Here is a 20,753-nt window from a genome sequence, read left to right on the forward strand (position 1 = left end):
CTTGTAGAAGACGTCTTGTAAATTTTCCTGATAACCAGACATGCCACACTGGATAAGAGGAAGCGCTGTAGCTGAGCTGTGGTGACAAGGCGGTGAGGTGTGGAAGACTGGACGTGTCCTGTGTCCTCTGGTTTGGTGTTGGTCTTTCACTGAGATTGGATTCGGAACCTTTCCCATGCTCCTCAGTTCCTCGTTCCCCCATACGTGGACAGGACAGCCAGAATGGGCTGGAGAAGGGTATTTCCCTTCTCACACGCAGAAGGATACAGGGGGCTGGGATTGGACAGACCCTTCTCCCGCATCAGGCAGCTCTGATAACACTCAGCAGGTAAGGCTCCGGTTAAATACAGACAGATCCTGAATTAAGATGGTTCAACTTGCAATTTTTCAATTTTATGATGTGCAAAAGTTATACACATTCAGTAGAAACCATACTCCAAGTTCTGAACGTTGGTCTCTTCTCAGGCTGGTGATATGTCATGGTACATTCTCTTGCAACACTGGGCAGCGGCAGCAGCCACAGCTCCCAGTTAACTGTGCAATCATGAGGACCAACAAAGCATGCTCTCTACAGGGTATTGTGTTGCTAACCTATGATGATCAGTAGATTAGGTATATTAAACCCATTTTTAATTTTTATTTGAGAGACAGAGACAGAGTTCTCACCTGCCGGTTCACTCCCTAAATGATCTGGGTTGCACCAGACCAAAGAAGGAGCTGGGAATACAATCCAGGTCTCCCATGTGGGTGGCAAGAACCCAATCACTAGTCTTCACTGTTTCCCCCAGAGTCTACATTAGCAGGAAGCTGGAGTCAGGAACCAGAGTCAGGACTCAAACCCAGGAACTCGGATATGTGATGTGGGCATCTTAATCAGTATCTTACCAGGGTGGGGAAACTTTTTTCTGCCAAGTGCCATTTGGATACTTATAACACCATTCATGGGCCATTCAAAATTATTAACTTAAAAATTAGTCTGATGTAGATTTATTGAATTTTGAGTCCCACCTGTGGTTGCCTTGGCAGGGCCTTATACAGCCCATAGGCCTGACATTCCCTACCCCTGCACTAGGCTAAACAAACACCCCCAGATCATTTCTGACTAGGATATCTTCAGTCACAGTGGTTTGCTGGGATGTGACCTACCCTACGTCAAGGAGCATCTGCAGATGCCCCTGGAGGCAGATACTGCCAGGAAGAGCAGGATGCTCTGAGGATTAACAGCCCCCACCCACGGGAGGAACAGGGGATTTCCCTCCAGTTTTCACTGCAAGGACTTCTTAGAGCTCCTGAAGGTAAACCTCACAGAAGTGTGGGGTCTCCCACCAAAGGGTTCACCTGCAGTGTTTGGCACTGAGGCTATACAACTCTACCCTGGTTCAGGTTTCCCTCCAGGAATCTGGGTTCCTGTAGAGGCTGCTGCGTTGGGGGTCCTGCTCTGCTGAGCTGTGACTCTCAGTCTCTCCCATCCTGGAGACGGTGGTTTGCCAGGAGCCCTCACGTCTCTTCTGGATCTAGGAAGAGTTGTTGATTTTTCAGTTTTCTATTTGTTGTTAAGACAGAATGACAATTTCCAGGCTTCTTATATGGCAGATCAAAAGCCTAAAGTCCTACATTCTAGTCTCCTCTTAATTTGGAAATATTCCAGCACCCTGGCTTCCCAGTTCCTTGAACAACTCCCTTCCAATGATCTTGTCCTCCACCCCACCTTGGCCACATCCACGGCTATGGCCCAGACCTCTCCATTACCAATGTCCCTTGGTAATCCCCACTCCCACTGTCTGTCTCATGTCTTCTTTCCAGCTGCCTCCCTTTGTTCCCAGCTCCAACAACGCTCTGAACCCACTGGGCCCTAAAATTCTAGTCACTGTCCCCCTCTGCCTACGTGTCCTCTTCTCCCTTTACACACCTTCAATTCTATACTCAATTACTCTAGCCACTCCTCTGCTTATGCCTTCAATTTCCTTGCCTCTCCCTACATCATCACCCTCACTTGGAATGGAACAATTAGGCAGTCTCTCCACTGCTCCCCACCTCTGCTCGTGTAGTTCAGCATGACTGGAGAAAAACACTCCGGCACTCAGTCGTGGTAACAGGGCTCGACTTTAAGTAAACAGACCTTGATGCTTTCTGGCAGTCATACTAAATTCCCCAGGTCCTTTTATTACCTGACTCTTTCCAGAACTATAATCTCTACCTTTTTTTCTCGCATCAAACTTCCTGAACCTCTTGAACACCCTTGCTCTCAGCTGCTGGCTTCACTTTCTATTCACTGAAAAACTGAAACAATCATGTGCTCCACCTACATCACCTGCCTCCCCCTTGCAGCTCTGTCCACCTTCTCTCTGCCCACTCAAGGACACTGTTCCAGGGGCTGGCATTAAACTACTGCCTGCAATGCTGGCATCCCATATGGGTGCAGGTTCTAGTCCTGGCTGTTCCACTTCTGATACAACTCCTTGCTACTGAGTCTGGGAAAGCAGTGAAAGATGGCCCAAATGTTTGGGCCTCTACACTCGTGTGGGAGACCTGGATGGAGTTCCTGGTTCCTGCCGCCATTTGAAGAGCAAACCAGTAGATGAAGATCTCTCTCCCTCCCTCCCTCCCTCCCTCTTCTCTATCTCTCTCCCTCTCTCTGTCTCTCTCCCCTTGTAACTGTGCCTTTCAAATAAAATATTTTAAAAGGACACTGCTCTAGCAATTCCCCTTTCTCTCCAATGACTGGGTTCTCCCTCTGCACCTGAGCACTCCCATCCGGAGACACACAAGACACATTACTATCTGATCCCACGCCCCCTCTAGCTACTCCATTTCCCTGTTCCCTCTGGGGTGGGTACTGTGGCACAGCAGATTAAGCCGCCCATTGGGATACCTGCTTCCCATATCAGAGTGCTGGATGGGTCCCAGCTATTCTGCTTCTGATCCAGCTTCCCGCCAAGGGGCCTGGGAAAGGCAGCAGATGATAGCCCAAGAGCTTGGATCCCTGCTATCCATGTGAGACACCTGGATGGAGTTCCAGGCTTCTGGCTTCAGCCTGGCCCCAGCTGTTATGGGCATCTGGGGAATGAACCAGTGGATGGAAGGTCAGTCTCTCTCTCAATACCTATCTCTCAGGGCCAGTGCTGTGGCACAGTAGGCTAAGCTTCCACCTGCAGCGCCGGCATCCCATATGGGCGCCGGTTTGAGTCCCAGCTGCTCCATTTCTGATCCAGCTCTCTGCGATGGCCTGGGAAAGCAGTGGAAGATGGCCCAAGTGCTTGGGCCCCTGCACCTGGCTTTGGATCAGCCCAGCTCTGGCCATTGCGGCCATTTGGGGAGCAGCACACAAAAGACAACACACAACGTGCTGCTCAGTGTCTTCTCATAAAGTGAACGCAGCCGGATAACCGCGACCCAGGCCACTCCTCTAAACCACTCAGGCTTCTCCTCGTCTCTCCAGAGAAGCTGCTCATAAAGTCCCCAGTGACCTCCGGGTGGCTGAAAACAGGGGTCACTCTTCAGTCCTCATCTCGACCTCTCAGCAGAGTTGATCCCTCTTTCTCTCAGTGAAACTCTTTACTTAGGTTCCAAACCACAGTCTCTTTCAGGCTTCCCTGCCGGACTCACCACTCCTTTTTTGGCCTTCCTTCTCCTCTTCTCATTTTACAGTGTCTATGATTTAATCCCAGGAACTCTTTCATCTTTACTCACTGCCACTGGTGATCCCATCCAGTCCCGTGGCTTCAAATTCCATCTAAGTACAACTGAGTCCCACGTTTATATCTCGAGTCCCAACTTCTCCAATTAACTGTGCATGCCTATACCACCTGCCTAACTGACAGCACACTGTGGGGCAACCCCAGACCCCTCGTAACAGCTCCTGACCTCCCCTGGAAACTCTTCCACTTGAGGTCCTCTCCGTCTTGGCTCAGATGCCAAGATGAATTTTTTTTTTCTCACAATTCAAATCCATCTGTCAGAAAATCCTGATAGGATTTGGGTGTCATGGTACATCAGGTTAAGACACCACCTATAATGGCAATAGCCCACGTTGGAGCCCCAGTTTGAGCTCTGGGTGCTCCACTTCTGATCCAGCTCCCTGCTAACATGCCTGGGAAAACAGCAGAAGATGGTCCAAGTGCCTGGACCCCCTGCAGCCCAACTGGGAGACCTGGATGGAGTTTTAGGCTCCTGGCTTTGGCCTGGCCCAGCCCTGGCCATTGCAGCCATAGACAGAGTGAGTAGATAGAATTGTTTCCCTGTGTGTCTCTCCTTTTCTGTCACTCAACTCTTCAAATAAATAAAATAAAGCTTGGGGGGGGGGGGGGAGAAAACCCTGATGGCTCTTTTGAATATCTTTGAATACATGCCAAACTGGCCATTTCTCCCCACATCTACTGGCACAATCCTGGGACAAACTACCAAATCTCTCCCCTGGATGGTTGAAGTAGACTCCTAAGTGATCTCCCTTTACTGCACTTACTCCCCTACACTTTATTTTCAAAACCTTTTAAAATGTGTTACAGGGGCCGACACTGTGGTATAGTTCATTAAGCCTCTGCCTGTGGCGCCAGCATCCCATATGGGCATGGGTTCAAGTCCTGGCTGCTCTACTTCCGACCAGCTCTCTGCTGTGGCCTGGGAAAGCAGCAGAAGATGGCCCAGTGCTTGGGCCCCTGCACCCATGCGGGAGACCCAGAGAAGCTCCTGGCTCCTGGCTCCTGATCGGTGCAGCTCCAGCCTTTGGAGTCTTTTGGGGAGTGAACCAGAGGATGGAAGACCTCCCTCTCTGCCTCTTCCTCTGTCTGTAACTCTGCCTCTCAAAAAATAAATATTAAAAAAAAAAAAAAAAAAAAGAGTAGGTTCCCCTGCACATTTAAAAAAAAAAAGTGCTAGAGTACAGCACTCTTCTGGCCAAACCCTCCAGTGGTTCCCCATCCCATTCAGGAGAAGCAATCTCCTTGCCAAGGCCCCTGAGGCCCTGGGTGAACTGGTCCCACCACCTCCCCCCTTCTTTCTGCTTCCCCTGTTGCACCTTCCGCTCCCCCACTGGTCTCCTTGCTACTCTCAGTACTCCGCTGGCTCCTCTGAGACTCCCCCTCAGCTCTCCACTCGTCCAGGCCTACTCAACCATGGCAGTCTGCCCCGTCTACACTCCTCTGGTCTTCCTCTACCTGTTCCCTTAGTCTCCAGAGCACACAAGGGCACTTCAAAAAGTTCATGGAAAACAGAAATAAAAGATAAGTATTTTTATGCAAAAACATTTTGAAATCTATGCATAGTTTTTCCATAATATATATTTAAAAGAACTTTTTGAAGACCTCTCATAATGTATGACTTCAAACTTTTTATATCAAAATAAACTTATCTTAATTCTATTGTCCACTAACTTTGTGAGGCACCTTCATATCATCTACTAATTTATTATGTTTAGTGTCTATGGTAAAAAAAAAAATAACCCTTCCAAAGTATATTCACTTAATAACCCCAAAAGCTGTGCACAGTAACTATGTGGCAGCAGACATGATGTAAGACGATGATCCTGGGAGAAGGAGCTTATCCTGAATTATCGAGGTGGACCCTGAATGCCATTCCATGCATCCTTCCCAGAGGGATGCAGAAGGAGACTTGATACAGAGAGAGAGAGAAGGTGAAGTGACAACAGAGACAGAGACTGAAGCATGCAGCCACAAGCCCAGGAAGACTGGGGCAGTCAGCAAGCTGGGAGAGGACACCAGCAGATGACCTCTCCTGGAGAAAGCAACATCCAGGGTCAGCATTTTGACTTCAACCCACTTCTGTCCTCCAGAACTGTCAGAAATTAACTCTCTGCTGGTTTTTTTCTAAAAGATTTCTTTATTTATTTGAAAGTGAGAGTTACGGGGGGCAGGGAGAGAAAGGAGAGAGCAAGAGTGAACGAGCGAGAGAGAGAGACAGAGCGAGAGAGAGAGACAGAGAGAGAGAGAGAGACAGAGAGATCTTCCATCTTCCATCTTCCATCTGGTTCACTCCCCAAATGCCCACAACAGACAGGGACGAAGCCAGTGGGGTCTCCCGTGTGGATGACAGGCTCCAAGCACTTGGGCCATCTTCTACTGCCTTCCCAGGATCATTAGCAGGGAGCTGGATCAGAAGCGGAGCAGCCAGGACTCAAAACGGCACTAATATTGGATGCTGCCTTCGCAGGTGGGGGATTAACCTACTGTACCACATCGCTGTTCCCCCCTCTGATGTTTTAAGTTGTCAAGCTTGTGATGGTTTATTAGAGCAGCCAAAGAAAACAAATACAGGATCTATCTCATCCCAATAGAAGCGTACTTTCTACAAGGGCATGGATTTTTTGCTAATTTTGTTGACTGCTATCTTCTCAGCACCTAAAACAGTGTCTGCCATATGACAGACACATGATAACTATTTGTCCAATGAAAGAATAAAACAAACATTATCAAGAAACACTATGTGATTATAAAGAGTAAACATGTATCTATTCAGGTCAAACAATTACTATTTCTATCGGTATACATATTACATAGCATAAAAGCATGGGAAAACCCTAGAACTTATATGAGTTCACAAAACTCCTAAAAGGAGAGAAAGAGCACCTTTTTGTAAAAAGATATAGTCACATGTAGTTGTATAATTCAAACTAAATATTTGATTTTTCTAACACACACACACAAATCACTCCATTCTCAGAGTAACTTTTAATAACAGCTTCCATGTTTCTATAAATGGTTAACTACATCTTTAAAATAATTTTAAATATACTTCTATCTGTATGAAAAATGTATACTAGACTACCGAGAAAGAGAAAGCTAGCATAGCCCTGAATCTGAATATGCTAGTTGACTGGTAATAGTTCATTATTTTTTAAAAGAAAAAAAAAAATCCTAAGATTCAGCAAGCGTAAAAGTGCCACATAAATATTAAGGAAAGTACTAGGACAGCCTATCCTCCCTAAATGCTTGACCATTTACTTGGAGCCTATGGAAACTGTTTCATAGAGAAAACCGAGGACCACAGAAATCAACATACTCTATAGCCTCAGTGACTCATACCAGGGTACTTCAAAGTTTGTGGAATAATGGAATTTAAAACATAGGTTTACTCTGGTGCAAAATAAAAACTGAAATCCATGCGCAGTGTTTTTATAATATGTACTTTCCATACACTTTTTGAAGACCTCGCACGCATAAATGAAAAATAAAGAAAGGGCATCCTGACAACAAGGAAGCATCTCCGTTCTCAGAAAAGTGACTTTACCTGCAGCATGCAGTTCATCTGCCAGGTCATACAGCAACTTGAAGTTCTCTCCACTCTTCAAACCCCGACCTCGTTTTAAAACGGAAGACACAAAACACGTTCAGTAAATACACTCCCTCTACAAAACTTTCACCTTTCTGTACACCTGAGTGAATTTTCATGCTACATAACTAAGCATGCCACCTCCTGTGTAAAATTTTTTTCAACATCCCCTATGATACTCCTCTACTTCTCCTACAAAGCATTCAACACTACTACAATTAATTAACTAGTTAACCAGTGGTATGACCTTTAATAACAATTTTTCCCACTAGAACAAAAACCTTTTGATTGCAGGATCTATATCTATCTAGGTCACTGCCGTATCTGTGGTATTGAGCAAAAGTCTACATGCAGTAAACAGTGTCTAGGTCAGGTCTGTGGGTGGCAGCTGTCTCACGACACTTTAAACTCATCCACAGCCATTTCATTTTTGTTTTCTCAGCACTTGCAACAGGCCTGTCATGGATATGGATATCCATTCTGTGTAAGTATAAGGAAAAAACAAGACATATCTTTTCAAGCTTAATTATTTTGATGTTTAATTTAGAAACATTTTTAAATCATAGTGTCTATTTTCCAAAAAGACAGCAGGCCATAAAAAGTCTTTTTAGTTGTTGTTGTTTTGTTTTCTGGATAAGGAGCATGATATATAAAAAAACAAGCGCATCTTGGGCAATATTAACTGGTCTACATTAGATCTGAAGAAACTTCGAGGAGCTATCCAGAGACCTGGATAACGCTGGAAGTCTCAGATTGTAGAACGAAGGATGGCAATGACACACAGGAGGCCCAGGCTCCCCACCTCCTTCCCTCACTCGGAAGCCTTCCACACTCATGGAATGACACGAAGTCCCTCAGTAAGACACAGACACCCGGGGCAGAGCTGTGGCGGGAGCTTTGTGCCATGCTCCCCCTGCTGCCAGTGACACAGACCTGCGCCAGAAAGCCAAAGGCTGTGTCATGTTCATCACTGCGTCTTCCTAACCAGGAAAATCGGGACAATACTTGCAACTTACTGACTTTTTACATGTGGAAAACAAACAAACAAACAAACAAACACCTGTGCCCCTGTAAGATAAATACTTTAAAAAAAGAAACGTACTGTAAGCCTCACACTGTTTAAAATTAATATTGCACTTACCACCAGAGACCACTACTTTGGCACCAGTTAGCTCTGGTCGATCACTTTTGGTTAGTTTCTGTTCGAGCCACTCCGATATTCCCACTGGGGAAGTACTTGAAGCTGCACACAGTGACACATACAATCAAAGTCTGTGGTTTCAAGTTCTATCAAGATAATTATTTTTAAGTAAGTCCGTAATTCCATGAACTTTAAGTTTGTTAATTACTGTGAACTTTCTGTGCTCTGAATCCCATTTTCTCTCATCAGAGAGACTTCAGGCAACTATTCCAGCCTTTGCCACACGGGCTGTGTGACTTTATAGAAGTCATTTAATTCTATAAGCCCGTGTGTAAAAGCTAAAATATACTCTGTTGGCTTCAAATAAAATGCTATGTAGACTGGAGTATGATTAACACCTTCTATACATTTACTATTATCACATTCCTTTATTATATAAAATTGCCCAAGTAACAGGAAACAATGACAATAGAATAATAAATCCTAACATCAATATAACAGATGAGTCTTAACATATCACCTCCCTTCCACTCCCTTCAAAGCAACCATCCTACCAAGATGACGTGAAAAAGACATACATTTTGTATAAGCTTTGCATTATCATTTAGATTGTACTTTCAAGTACTCTACATTAAGACGTTTAACTAAAGGTCATCTTTTATTCTAAATCTAATACAATCTATGAAGACAAAAACATAAGCAATCAAAAACCTGGGCGGGAGTCAGGGGGGCGCTGTGGCATAGCAGATTCCTCTGCCGCCTGTGACACCAGTTCAATGCAACTGGAAAAGCAGCAGAAGAAGGCCCAAGTGCTTGGGCCTCTGCTGTGCACATGGGAGAACCAGATGGGAGTTCTTGGCTCCTGGCTTCAGCCTGACACAGCCCTGGCCATTGAAGCCAGATGGGGAGTAAACCAGCAGATGGAAGGTCTCTATCTCTCCCTCTATCACTCTTTCAAAATAAATAAATAAATAAATAAATCTTAGCAACACACACACACACTCCAGGGGTGAGCATTTGCCCTGGTGGTTAAGATACCCACCACATCCTATTTTAGCATGTCTCGGTTCAAGTGCTGACTTTTTTATTTTTCCTAAAGATATTTTATTTATTTGAAAGTCAGACTTAGAGAGACAGAGAGAGAGTGTGTGTATATTCCACCCACTGGTTCACTTCACAACTGGCCAGAACAGCCAGAGTGGAGCAGGCCAAAGCCAGGAGCTTTATCCAGGTCTCTCACATGGGTGGCAGGGGCCCACGCACTTATGCATCTTCCAGTGCCTTTTCCCAAGCATTAGCAGGGAGCTGGATGGGAAGAGGAGCAGCTGGGACATCAATCAGTGCCCGTATGCGATGCCTGCATTCAGGTAGCGACTTTACCAGCTATGCGACAACACCAGCCCCCTGACTCCACTTCTGATTCCAGCTTCCTGATAATGAGCACCCTGAGAGGCAGCCAGTGATAGCTCAAGTGGTTGGATCCTGCCACTCACACGGGAGACTTGGACTGAGTGACTGCTCCCGGCATTTGACTGGCCCAGCCAAAGCTGCTGCAGGCATCTGAGGAATAAACCAGCAGATAGGAGGGCTCTCGGTCTCTCTGCCTCTCAAATAAATAAACACAAAATAAAAATTAAGAAAAAATAAAAACAACCACCACCAACTCTCCAGATGCACTCACCATTTTCTGAACTGGCACTGCCTCCACTTGTCGCCGCAGCTTCAAAAGACGTTCCCCGGACAGAGAACACCTTCACTTTCTCATCACACTTCACCGTACACAAAGCATTTCCTGAAACACACAATTGCTAAACAGCTTCAGCAAACGGCAACAAAATAAGCGTTCCTTTGAGGCTCAGAATTTACTTCACAAAGACAAGGCAAGGAATATCTACTCTGTTATTTACTGGGAAAGCAGAAACAGAAGAAGAAGTAAGCGATCAGTGAATATCTGTATAAGCCTGCGAGTCTTTAAAAACAGGATAGGCACTGACCCGCCCAGAGACAAGACTGGAACAGGCAGCACACCGAGAAGGAGGGGCATTCTCCCCAACAGGAACAGGAACAGAGCTTCCTCTCCAAAATCAATTCCATCAGGAACCCAAACCCATGAGCTACGACGACTTAATTAAGAGTAGCTACCATACAGGTTAGATAGAGAGTATATGCGAAAACATAATAGGACATAAAGAACGAGTCCGGATGCATCACAAGTTTAAGGGATTTGAGGCGTTTGTCGTGAAGCAGCAGTCCCATTAAGAGCAGCCTCAGCAATGACCCAACGTCTCCCCTTAAACAGAATGGAAGATGAAAGGCCTGATTTGGGAACATCAAGCTTTAATCAGGAAGCACAGAGTCCACTGCCTTTTCCAACCCCACTAGAAACCAGTATGCTTAGCAAAAGATCAGTCAACTCAACAGACATGCAAATGAATTTATTAATGCATATGGAAATCAAGTAAGAGAACTGAAGACTAAAATTGTTATAAAAAAAAGTGTGCCTTTCCAGGTGCCCCTTATAAAATATACTGAATCGTGAATCTAATTTTTATTGACCGCTGGAAAAGCTTCACTCTGCAAACTGAGTGAGCAGCAGGAAGCACTGTGTCCGGCTTCCCCAGAGGGACAGCCACGTCACAGTCCAGCCCAGCCCGGGCTAGGACTGCGCTCTGGAACCTTCAAGAAGGTCTACTCAGAGCAACTGCATGGTTCTCTTGAAAAGCCTGTCTTCAAAATTAATTTCTGCTCCGTACTGAAAGGTAACGAGTTGGGAACTATCTTCCCTGGGTACTCACCTGCGTAAATGGTCCTCACAAACGTGTCGGGGGACTTGATGGCAATGATGTCAGAAATTGGGGCAACATCAAGTTTGGCCGCTACTCTGGGTAAAAGGTTCTAAAAGCAAAACAAGCAGTGAGTTACACACATCCATACTAATGGACAGCTATAAACCACCAGCTGTGACATCCTCTAAACGCATAGTCCGCAGAAAATTTAATTCAAGTATTTCATATTTCACGTGTATCTTTGGACACACTACACCTTCAAGCACAGCTTTTTGGATAGCCTTTGAGACTGAGTGGGTGCCTACCATTACTCTAATTATGTTAAGAGTTTTCAGTTTTATAGTAATAAGCCACCTTAATTCAATACATTGAACTATGAAATATGACATCTGCTTTAACAAGCATTAATTACCAAGTGTGAGAGTTATGGATGCTGAATTTAGATAAGAAAAAATTTAAACAAGTAATAAAATTCTCAGGTACTATAAAGGACTAGACTTGTATGTATTTGTTTAATGTATAGGAAAGAAACAATTTTAAGCAGACATTTCACCTTTTGCTGAAATTGATGTTGCATAAGAAAGATCAAGATCAAGGGCAAGCATTTGGTGCAGCGGTTAAGACGCTGCTTGGGACTCCCACATTCCTTATCAGATTCAAGTCCCAGCTCAGCTCCTGGTTCCAGCTTTCTGTTAACATGCACCCTGGGAAGCAGTGTGATAGCTCTGATACTCGGGTCTCTGCCACCCCTTGGGAGAACTTGCATGAGTTCCTGGCTTCTGGCTTCAGCCTGGATCAGCTTTAGCCTGGTCCATGACCAGCTGTCGCAGGCATTTGGGGAATAAACCAGTGGATGAGATGAGATCAATATCTGTATCTGTCTCTGTCTCTCTGCCTTTCAAATAAAATAATTTTTAAAAAAGATAAAAACTAACCTGAAAAACAGCCTGTGTGGTAGATATAAAAATGGCACCAAAAAATGCTTATGTGTTTACTTATATATGCAAACAACATCTCTAGAATAGATCCGCATGTTAACGCCTTTCTCACTCAAAGGGATCCACCCAGCCTCAGCTATACTGTCTTACAAAGGGGAAGACAAGGCATAAGGATGTAGTTCTGTGGCTCTTGGCTCTGGAACAGCAAAGTCAGGGAGTGAACACATCTGTGCCCTCCGGACTGCACGGAACTGTAACCAAAAGGGTGAAGTGTTACTCTGTATCGCACAAATGGATAAGCTGAATGCTACAGTACCTCCTATGCAGAGCCTGACTCCCTAGCACCTCCTGAAGGTGGTTAGTGACACTGGCCCGAGGAGCACACTCTCCAGTTCCTCTCTCCTCTCCACCCTCACACCCTCTCTGTTCTGAGAATTCCACCAATGTCGTCTGATAATCACTCCTTGATTCTGCATCCTCCCAGAAGCAGGTACAATTACATTATAATAATTAGCATTTTGTTTTAAAAGAATTTGTTAATACACATAAGTTAAGTGTTAATACACAAAAGGTCTATTTTTCTGGGTCTGGTCTCTTATCTGAATGTCCTGAGACAGAAATCCATCTCTTTAAAAAGATACACAGGGTTGGAGCTGGCATTGTAACACAGAGAGTTAAGCCACTGTATGCAATGCCAGCATCCCATATGGGTGCTGCTACTCATCCTATATGAGTCTTAGCTGCACCACTTCCAATCCAGGTCTCTGCTAATGCACCTGGGAAAGCAAAAGAAAATGACCCAAGTCCATAGGGTCCTGCACCCACATAGAAAACTCGGATGGTGTTTCAGGCTCCTGGCTTTGGCCTGGCCCAGCCCCAGTCTTTAAGCCCATTTAGGGAGTCAATCAGCAGACGGAAGATCTCTTTACCTCTCCTACTCTCAGTAACTCTGCCATTAAAATAAGTAAATAAATAAATCTTAAAATAAATAAAATTTATGGGGCTGACGCTGTGGCATAGGTTAAGCCTCCACCTGCAGCGCCGGCACCCCAAGCAGCCAGACTCTGGCCTTTCTAAATATCATCAACACAGCATTGCTGCAAGCCACCACTTGAGACCCCAGCATCCTATATTTGAGTGCAATTTGAGTCCCAGCTACTACGCTTCCGATCCAGCTTCTTGTTAATGAACCTGGGAAGGTAGCCAACCATGATCCAAGGACTTGGGCCCCTGTAACACATTTGAGACCCTGGCTCCTGGCATTGGCCTGACCCAACCTTAACTGTTGCAGCCATTTGGAGATTGAACCAGTGATGGAAAATTTCTGTCTTCCCTCTCTCTCTGATACTTTGCCTTTCAAATAAATAAATAAATCTTCCTGGGGCTGGCACTGTGGCATAGCAGGTAATGGTGCCGCCTGTGACCCTGGAATTACATATCGGTGTCAGTTTGCGTCCTGGCTGCTCTACTTTCTATCCAGCTCCGTGTTAATGGCCTGGGAAAAGCAGCAGAAGATGGCCCAAGTGTTAGGCTGCTGCTACCCAAGTGGGCGACCCAGATGAAGCTCCTAGCTTCAGCCTGGCCCCGTCTTGTCCGTTGCGGCCATCTGGGGAGCAAACCAGTAGGTGAAAGATTTCTCTGTCCTTCCCTCTCTCTCTGCAACTGACTTTCAAAATAATCAAATGAATAATTTTTAAAAAACAAACCAATAAATAATTATCATTAGCCACCCAAATAAACCATTTCTTAAAGGTTACAAACATATTCATTCTCTCTCTCTCTTTCACACAGACACAGAATCTAACACTATTTATTAAACAAAAATAATTTTGAAATAGTGGCCTACAGAACATTTTCTCCAAGGCAATATCTGAAAGCCTAGAACGGGCATGACAAAATCTTGAAAGAACAAAGAGTTCTATCTCTTTGACAAAATTTGAAAATCTGGAAATGGCATTTTTAACAGAAATTATGATAAAAATCTTCAAAGACTATCACATTAATTCAAATAAATCTGGACGGGCTATCAAAACAAAGTCTGTGGTGCGTCTCTGGCGCAGTGAAACCTAACCCTTCCGGGGACTGACATCAGACTCGCGTTCCCAGCCTTCTCACCTTTCCGAAGGCAGATGCTCCGGCACAGATGTGTGTGTAATTGAACTGCTTCTGCGTTGCCAGAATCAGTGGCGTCAGCTCCTCTGAGGACGAAACACAGGATGAAGCCTGCTTCAGACCATGTCCACACACACGCACTCAGGCATGATCCAGACACCACATCCTGCCCGCCGCTAACCTCACCTGGGAGGAGGCCTTTGTACGCATCATGCTGTGCCACCAGCACTTTCGTGACACCTTCCACTTTACAGAGATCTTGAGCCACCTGTGATTAAAAGATAAGTTCCTAACTGTACGCATAAGAAATATGCAAAAAGAGGGACCATTACAAATACCAACAGAGCACAAAATCTTAGTGTCCAACTATGAAAATCATTTTTATTAGCGAAAGAACAACCTACCAAGGAATTTTTAATTCTGCAACAAAGAAAATCTTACATCAACTGATTTTAGTACCTATGGACTTTACATAGCGCTACTAAAAAAGATTTTAACAAAAATTTCTGCCTTGGAAAAAAAAAAACAGTGCTAACCGATCAACAAAAGTGGGTACGGCTGTTTACTCAAATTCAGTTGTGGACTGTGTTCTTTCCCTTTGATTCAATGCAAGGTAAGTTTATCACTTCAGAAATGGCGAAAATGAGTTCTCTGTCTCCCAACAACACGCCTAGGACATTTCAGACTTAGGTTTTCCTGGAGGGAAAGAGCAGACTTAACCATCCTGTACTCTACCGCGCTTTATTTGACAACAACAATTTCCGCTGATATTAAAATTTTTAACTCTGAGCAAGACAGAAAACCTAACGCTCGTAAACGACCCCTGTCAAGTACAGAGTCCTGCCCACAAACATACGAGGAACTTCACAAGCCCACAGAGGGCCAGGCTTGGGCACAGCAGTTAAGATGCCTCCATGCTGGAGTGCCTGGCTCAAGTCCTGGCTCTGCTTCTGATTCCAGCTTCCTGCTGAAGTGCTTCCTGGGAGGCAGCAGGTATGGTGTGAGCACTTGTCCTGCCACCCAGGTGGGAAACATGGGTTGAAATCTGAGATACCATCTTCCTTCCACCTGGCCCAGCCCTGGCCGCTGAGGAGTGAACTATGCCCTCTCTGTCCCGGTCTTGCTCTCTGTCTCTGCCTTTCAAATAAAATGAGGAAATAAATAAATAAATAAATAAATAAAGCTCATGGGAAATGAAATTAAAAGATGTTTATTTTGGTGCAAAAAATTTTGAAGTCCATGCGTATGAGGAATCTTCAAAGAGTTTTTAAAAAACTATGCAAGTGTTTCAAAAATGTTTTTTTGCAACAGAATGAACTTATCTTTCGACTCTACTATTCCATGAATTTTTTGATATACCCTCATATATGTATCTATGACAAAGCAAAATATTTCCCATTTTAATTCCTCGCTTTCCTTGTTTGGAATCAGGATGAGGAACTGAGAGAGCTTTCTGACGCCTCAGCCTCTGTACACAGAACGCCACTAATACAGCACGACCAGTTTCTCTTTCAGCAATCCCATCAGTCATATTATTGCCTTCTGTCTCCCTGTTCACCTCAGGCTGATTCACCGAGGAGTGGGCATGAAAGGCCATGCCTCCTGCCCCTCTCCATGAACTGCAAAGTGGCAGCCATTCTCACCGAAGATGGACACAGTGTGGGTCGGGGCTCAGAGGCCCTTTATTATGGCTACATCTGTACTTAGCTTCTCTAACTCGAGCAGAATTTCCAACTAAGAAACACAGTTCACTCCCAAGTAGCTGTATAGCAGCGCAGGATACAAAAACGTACAGAATTTTTCCAATCTCAACATTTTTTAACTGGCAAAAACTTCCAGCATTATACAGAAGAATCACTTGCTGTTTATGATAAATGGCTAAAGAAACAGTGGGAAACTGAAATTGCTTGTATCACAAACATCTTTATACAGGTTCTGGTCGCTTTAAGATTAGAATATGACATAACAAGATTATAACTAAGCAGATTTCAAATATTTCAAAGTGATAGGATAATTATTTAACATCATAGCAAAACAAATCCAAAATCTGTATATATCTGAAAATGAAGCAACCGTGAAAAGATAGCTTAGTCATACCATCACACATCATGCCTAACATCAACTACATAACATTCAACAGTTGTTAACAGAAACGATGCAAACAAATCCACATAACTAACCCTAAACCTGCTGCAAGGACACCTTCTTTTAAAATGCAAATTTCACAGAAGGAATTACAGAAGCAACTCTGACCCTGGGAACCTATGTACCACAGGCTCTGCACCTTAGTTTAATGAACATTCTCTCCACATACAATCCCTCCATGAAGTCCAAGGCCACAGCCACACAGTGGGCAACTCCCTTCTGCAGTGAGAGGGAACGGTGGCTCAAGCTCAGTAAGCTAACTGAAGTGTTCATCTATACCACAGCCGGGGATGCAGACCCTGCGCCTTCCAGGGGTTACAGCACCTCTGGGGGGATGCAGACCCTGTGCCTTCCAGGGGTCACAGCACCTCCGGGGGGATGCAGACCCTGCACCTTCCAGGGGTCACAGCACCTCTGGGGGGATGCAGACCCTGCACCTTCCAGGGGTCACAGCACCTCCAGGGGGATGCAGACCCTGCACCTTCCAGGGGTCACAGCACCTCTGGGGGGATGCAGACCCTGTGCCTTCCAGGGGTTACAGCACCTCTGGGGGGATGCAGACCCTGCACCTTCCAGGGGTCACAGCACCTCTGGGGGGATGCAGACCCTGTGCCTTCCAGGGGTTACAGCACCTCTGGGGGGATGCAGACCCTGCACCTTCCAGGGGTCACAGCACCTCTGGGGGGATGCAGACCCTGTGCCTTCCAGGGGTCACAGCACCTCTGGGGGGATGCAGACCCTGCACCTTCCAGGGGTCACAGCACCTCCAGGGGGATGCAGACCCTGAGCCTTCCAGGGGTCACAGCACCTCTGGGGGGATGCAGACCCTGCACCTTCCAGGGGTTACGGCAGCTCTGGGGGGATGCAGACCCTGCGCCTTCCAGGGGTCACAGCACCTCCAGGGGGATGCAGACCCTGCACCTTCCAGGGGTCACAGCACCTCCGGGGGGATGCAGACCCTGTGCCTTCCAGGGGTTACAGCACCTCTGGGGGGGATACAGACCCTGTACCTTCCAGGGGTCACAGCACCTCTTGGGGGGATGCGGACCCTGTGCCTTCCAGGGGTTACAGCACCTCCAGGGGGATGCAGACCCTGCGCCTTCCAGGGGTCACAGCACCTCTGGGGGTTGGCTTCCAAAGCTGTGGTTTCCATATTTAACAACAACCAAGAGAATCTTTTAGTACCAGCTATAATTTGGTAAAGACAGACCTTGCTTTTGAGTTGTTCCACTAAGTAAAAATTAATACCCACGACACTTTGTTCAGATTTACCTCTTTTGGGAATTAGAAGCAGTTATATTCATCCATACAGAAAGGGAGTTGGCTATTAACCTCTGAGAGGACTCCCACAGTATCACTCTAGGGTACCTGATGGCACACGATGATGCCAACGGAACTCAATCAAGCTTCCCACCTCATTTCAAAAGAAAATGCTTAGTAGCACACCCTTTAGCTCCTTTCTCACACGCAGCTAACGGTTCTAACGCTGGCCATTTAAGGAGGATTATAGCCCTGCCTGGGTTACAGTCCTTTTGGCATAATTCTCTGTTGCCATCTTTCCCTGTCTCTTGATGGAGATTACATTTGCTTCTGCTGACCTTAAAAATTTCTCACCTTGTCACATTTGGTTCCAGCCACTAAGCAGGACACATCTCCTCCCAGACGCTTGGCTGCAGTGATGGTGTTTAAAGTAATGGGTGCTAGGGAGTCATTCGCGTGTTCGGCTATTACCAGAGTACTCTGAAATCGCAGCAGTGAGGCCTAAACGGAGGGAAAAAATGAAAGAAAAAAAAGAATTTTGATACTTGTTAGGAGTGTGTGCTTGCAAGGAAACTATTTTGCACACAATACTCAGTTCTGTAACAGACGTAGGGGTGCATGTTTGGCACAGTGGTCAAGCTGCTGCTTTGGATGCCCACATTCCGTATCAGAGTCACTAAATCCTAACCCCAGCTCCACACCCAATTCCGGCTTCCTGCAATGCAGACCCAGGGAGGCAGTGGTAATGGCTCAGCTCATTGAGTTCGGGCTCCTGGCAGCAGCTTGGCCCAGCCATGGCTGTTGCAGGAATCTGGGGAGTGAACCAGTGAATGGGAGAACTCTATCTAATAAATTGATAAAAGCTGTTCTTAAGAATACTCAGTTCTACAAATGCAGTCATAAAAATATTTGCTCAACAGCAGAAACCAGTCTTTTTATCACTGTTCTAATTTTCTTACATAGTAAAAACTAAAAAATTAGCTTTTATTAGAAAGAAAATTTAATTATTCCAAAATAACCTTCCTACTGATCTGTGTCTGATGAAAAACTGTCATGTACATAAATTTAAAATCCCTAGACAGATCATATTAGCTATCAAACTGGGAACTAAATAAACAGTACTACCAATCACAATTACATACTGTACTACTGTTTTAGTATAGCATATCCAGAAATAATGGGTTTGAAATCAGTTACTAAAGTTGATTCCTATTGCATTAGGAAACTGATAATGAAATGTTCTTAAAATATGACTCTAGGGGGCTGGCATGGTCGTGCAGCAGGTCAAGCAGCCTGCTGAGTTCTGGCTGCTCCACTTCTGATCCAGCTCCCTACTGTGCCTGGGGAGACAGCGGAAGATGGCTCAAGTATTTGGGCCCCTGCCACCCGTGTGGGAGATCTGCATGGAGGTTCTGGCTCCCAGCGCTGGCCTTGCCCAGACTGGTTTTTGCAGCCATCTAGGGGTGAACCAGTGGATGGAAGATCTCTTTCTGTCTATCCCTTTCACTCTGCCTCTCAAATAAATATTTTATTCAAAAATACGATACTCAATAGAAATTTTGCTGGGTTTTCAAGTGTTTAAATATGGTTCTGAATTCGAAAAAAAAAAGGAAGTTTATAAATCTTGGAAACCATCAATATCTTGCACAATCTACTGTGGACTCTGACAAGACCTGGTTGTTGGTAGCCATTTGGGGAGGGAACCAGTGGTGGATGGAAGATCTCCCTCTCTATCCCTCTGATTTTCAAATAAATCTTTAAGAGAGAGAAAAGGAGAGGGAGAGGAGACAGACAAGCAGGGAGGGAGAGGGAGAGGGGCACACCAGAGTGGCTATCTGGTGCAGACTGCCTCATTCACATTCTGGCTTTTCTGCTTCCAATCCAGCTCCCTGCTGATGCACACCCTAGGAGGCAGGAGGTAATGGCTTGGGTGCTTGGGCCCCTATCACCCACGTGAGACACCAGGATTAACTTCCAGGCTTCAGGCTTTAGCTTGGCCCAGCCCCAGCTGTCACAGACACTTAGGCAGTGAGCAGGTAGATGGAAGATCTCTTTCTGCCTGTCTCTCTCTCTCAAAAAACAACTAAAAGAACTTTAAAAAAAAAAAAAGATGTAGGCAGGGCTGGTGCTGTGGAGTAGGCTAAGCCTCTACCTGTGGCGCCAGCATCCCATATGGGCACCAGTTCACATCCCAGCTGCTCCTCTTCTGATCCAGTTCTCTGCTGTGGCCTAAGAAAGCAGTAGAAGATGGCCCAAGTCCTTGGGCCCCTGCACACACGTGGGAGACCTGGAAGAATCTCCTGACTCCTGACTTTGGATCAGCCCAGCTCCAACCATTGTGGTCATTTGGGGAGTGAATTAGCGGATGGAAGACCTTTCTTTCTATCTCTCCCTCTCTCTGTCTGTAACTCTCTTTCTCCAATAAACAAATAAAATCTTAAAAAATAAAAGATGTAGGCACACTTTTAAGACTTTAATAATGACTGATACAAACTATCCTTCAGAAAGCTACCAATTTGGGGCTGGCATTGTAGCCTAGTGGGTAAAACCACTGCCTGCAATGCCTGGATCCCATATGGGCACTGGTTCAAGTCCTGGCTGCTCCACTTCTGATCCAGCTCCCTGCTAATGGCCAGGGAAAGCAGCAGAAGATGGCCCAAGTCCTTGGGCCTTGCACCCACGTGGGAGACCTGGAAGAATCTCCTGGCTCCTGACTTTGGCCTGGCCCAGCCCTGGCTGTTGTGGCCATTCTAGGAGTAAACCAGCAGATAAAGATCTTTCTCTGTCTCTCTAACATTTTCAAATAAATGAATCTTAAAAATAAAAAACAAAGATTGGGGCCAGCACTGTGGCACAGTGGGTTAACGCCCTGGCCTGAAGTGCCTGCATCCCATATGGGTGCCGGTTCAAGTCCTGGCTGCTCTACTTCTGATCCAGCTCTCTGCTATGGCCTGGGAAAGCAGAAGATGGCCCAAGTCTTTGGGCTCCTGCATCTGCGTGGGAGACCCAGAAGAAGCTCCTGGCTCCTGGCTTCGGATCAGCACAGTTCCAGCCACTGCTGCCAACTGGGGAGTGAACCATCGGATG

At 45.6% G+C, this 20,753-nt stretch overlaps 1 protein-coding gene across 3 annotated transcripts in view; it reads right to left on the reverse strand.

The window, feature by feature from the left end:
* The window catches only part of ETFA (electron transfer flavoprotein subunit alpha), a 93,446-nt gene that overhangs the window by 54,722 nt on the left and 17,971 nt on the right, over positions 1-20,753 (reverse strand). For all 3 annotated transcript variants that reach the window (XR_001792266.3, XR_011381095.1, XM_002721596.5), the window contains exons 2-8: positions 18,021-18,167; positions 14,448-14,529; positions 14,265-14,347; positions 11,221-11,320; positions 10,107-10,217; positions 8,426-8,527; positions 7,243-7,311 (exon numbers count right to left, since the gene is read on the reverse strand). Coding sequence is in view for 1 of the 3 variants with exons in the window: in XM_002721596.5 (XP_002721642.1) it covers positions 7,243-7,311; positions 8,426-8,527; positions 10,107-10,217; positions 11,221-11,320; positions 14,265-14,347; positions 14,448-14,529; positions 18,021-18,167 (694 nt within the window). In the remaining 2 variants the exon portion in view is untranslated. The remainder of the gene's footprint in view (positions 1-7,242; positions 7,312-8,425; positions 8,528-10,106; positions 10,218-11,220; positions 11,321-14,264; positions 14,348-14,447; positions 14,530-18,020; positions 18,168-20,753) is intronic.

This window comes from Oryctolagus cuniculus, chromosome 12 (assembly GCF_964237555.1).
Source record: "Oryctolagus cuniculus chromosome 12, mOryCun1.1, whole genome shotgun sequence".
NCBI classification, from domain to species: Eukaryota; Metazoa; Chordata; class Mammalia; order Lagomorpha; family Leporidae; genus Oryctolagus; species Oryctolagus cuniculus.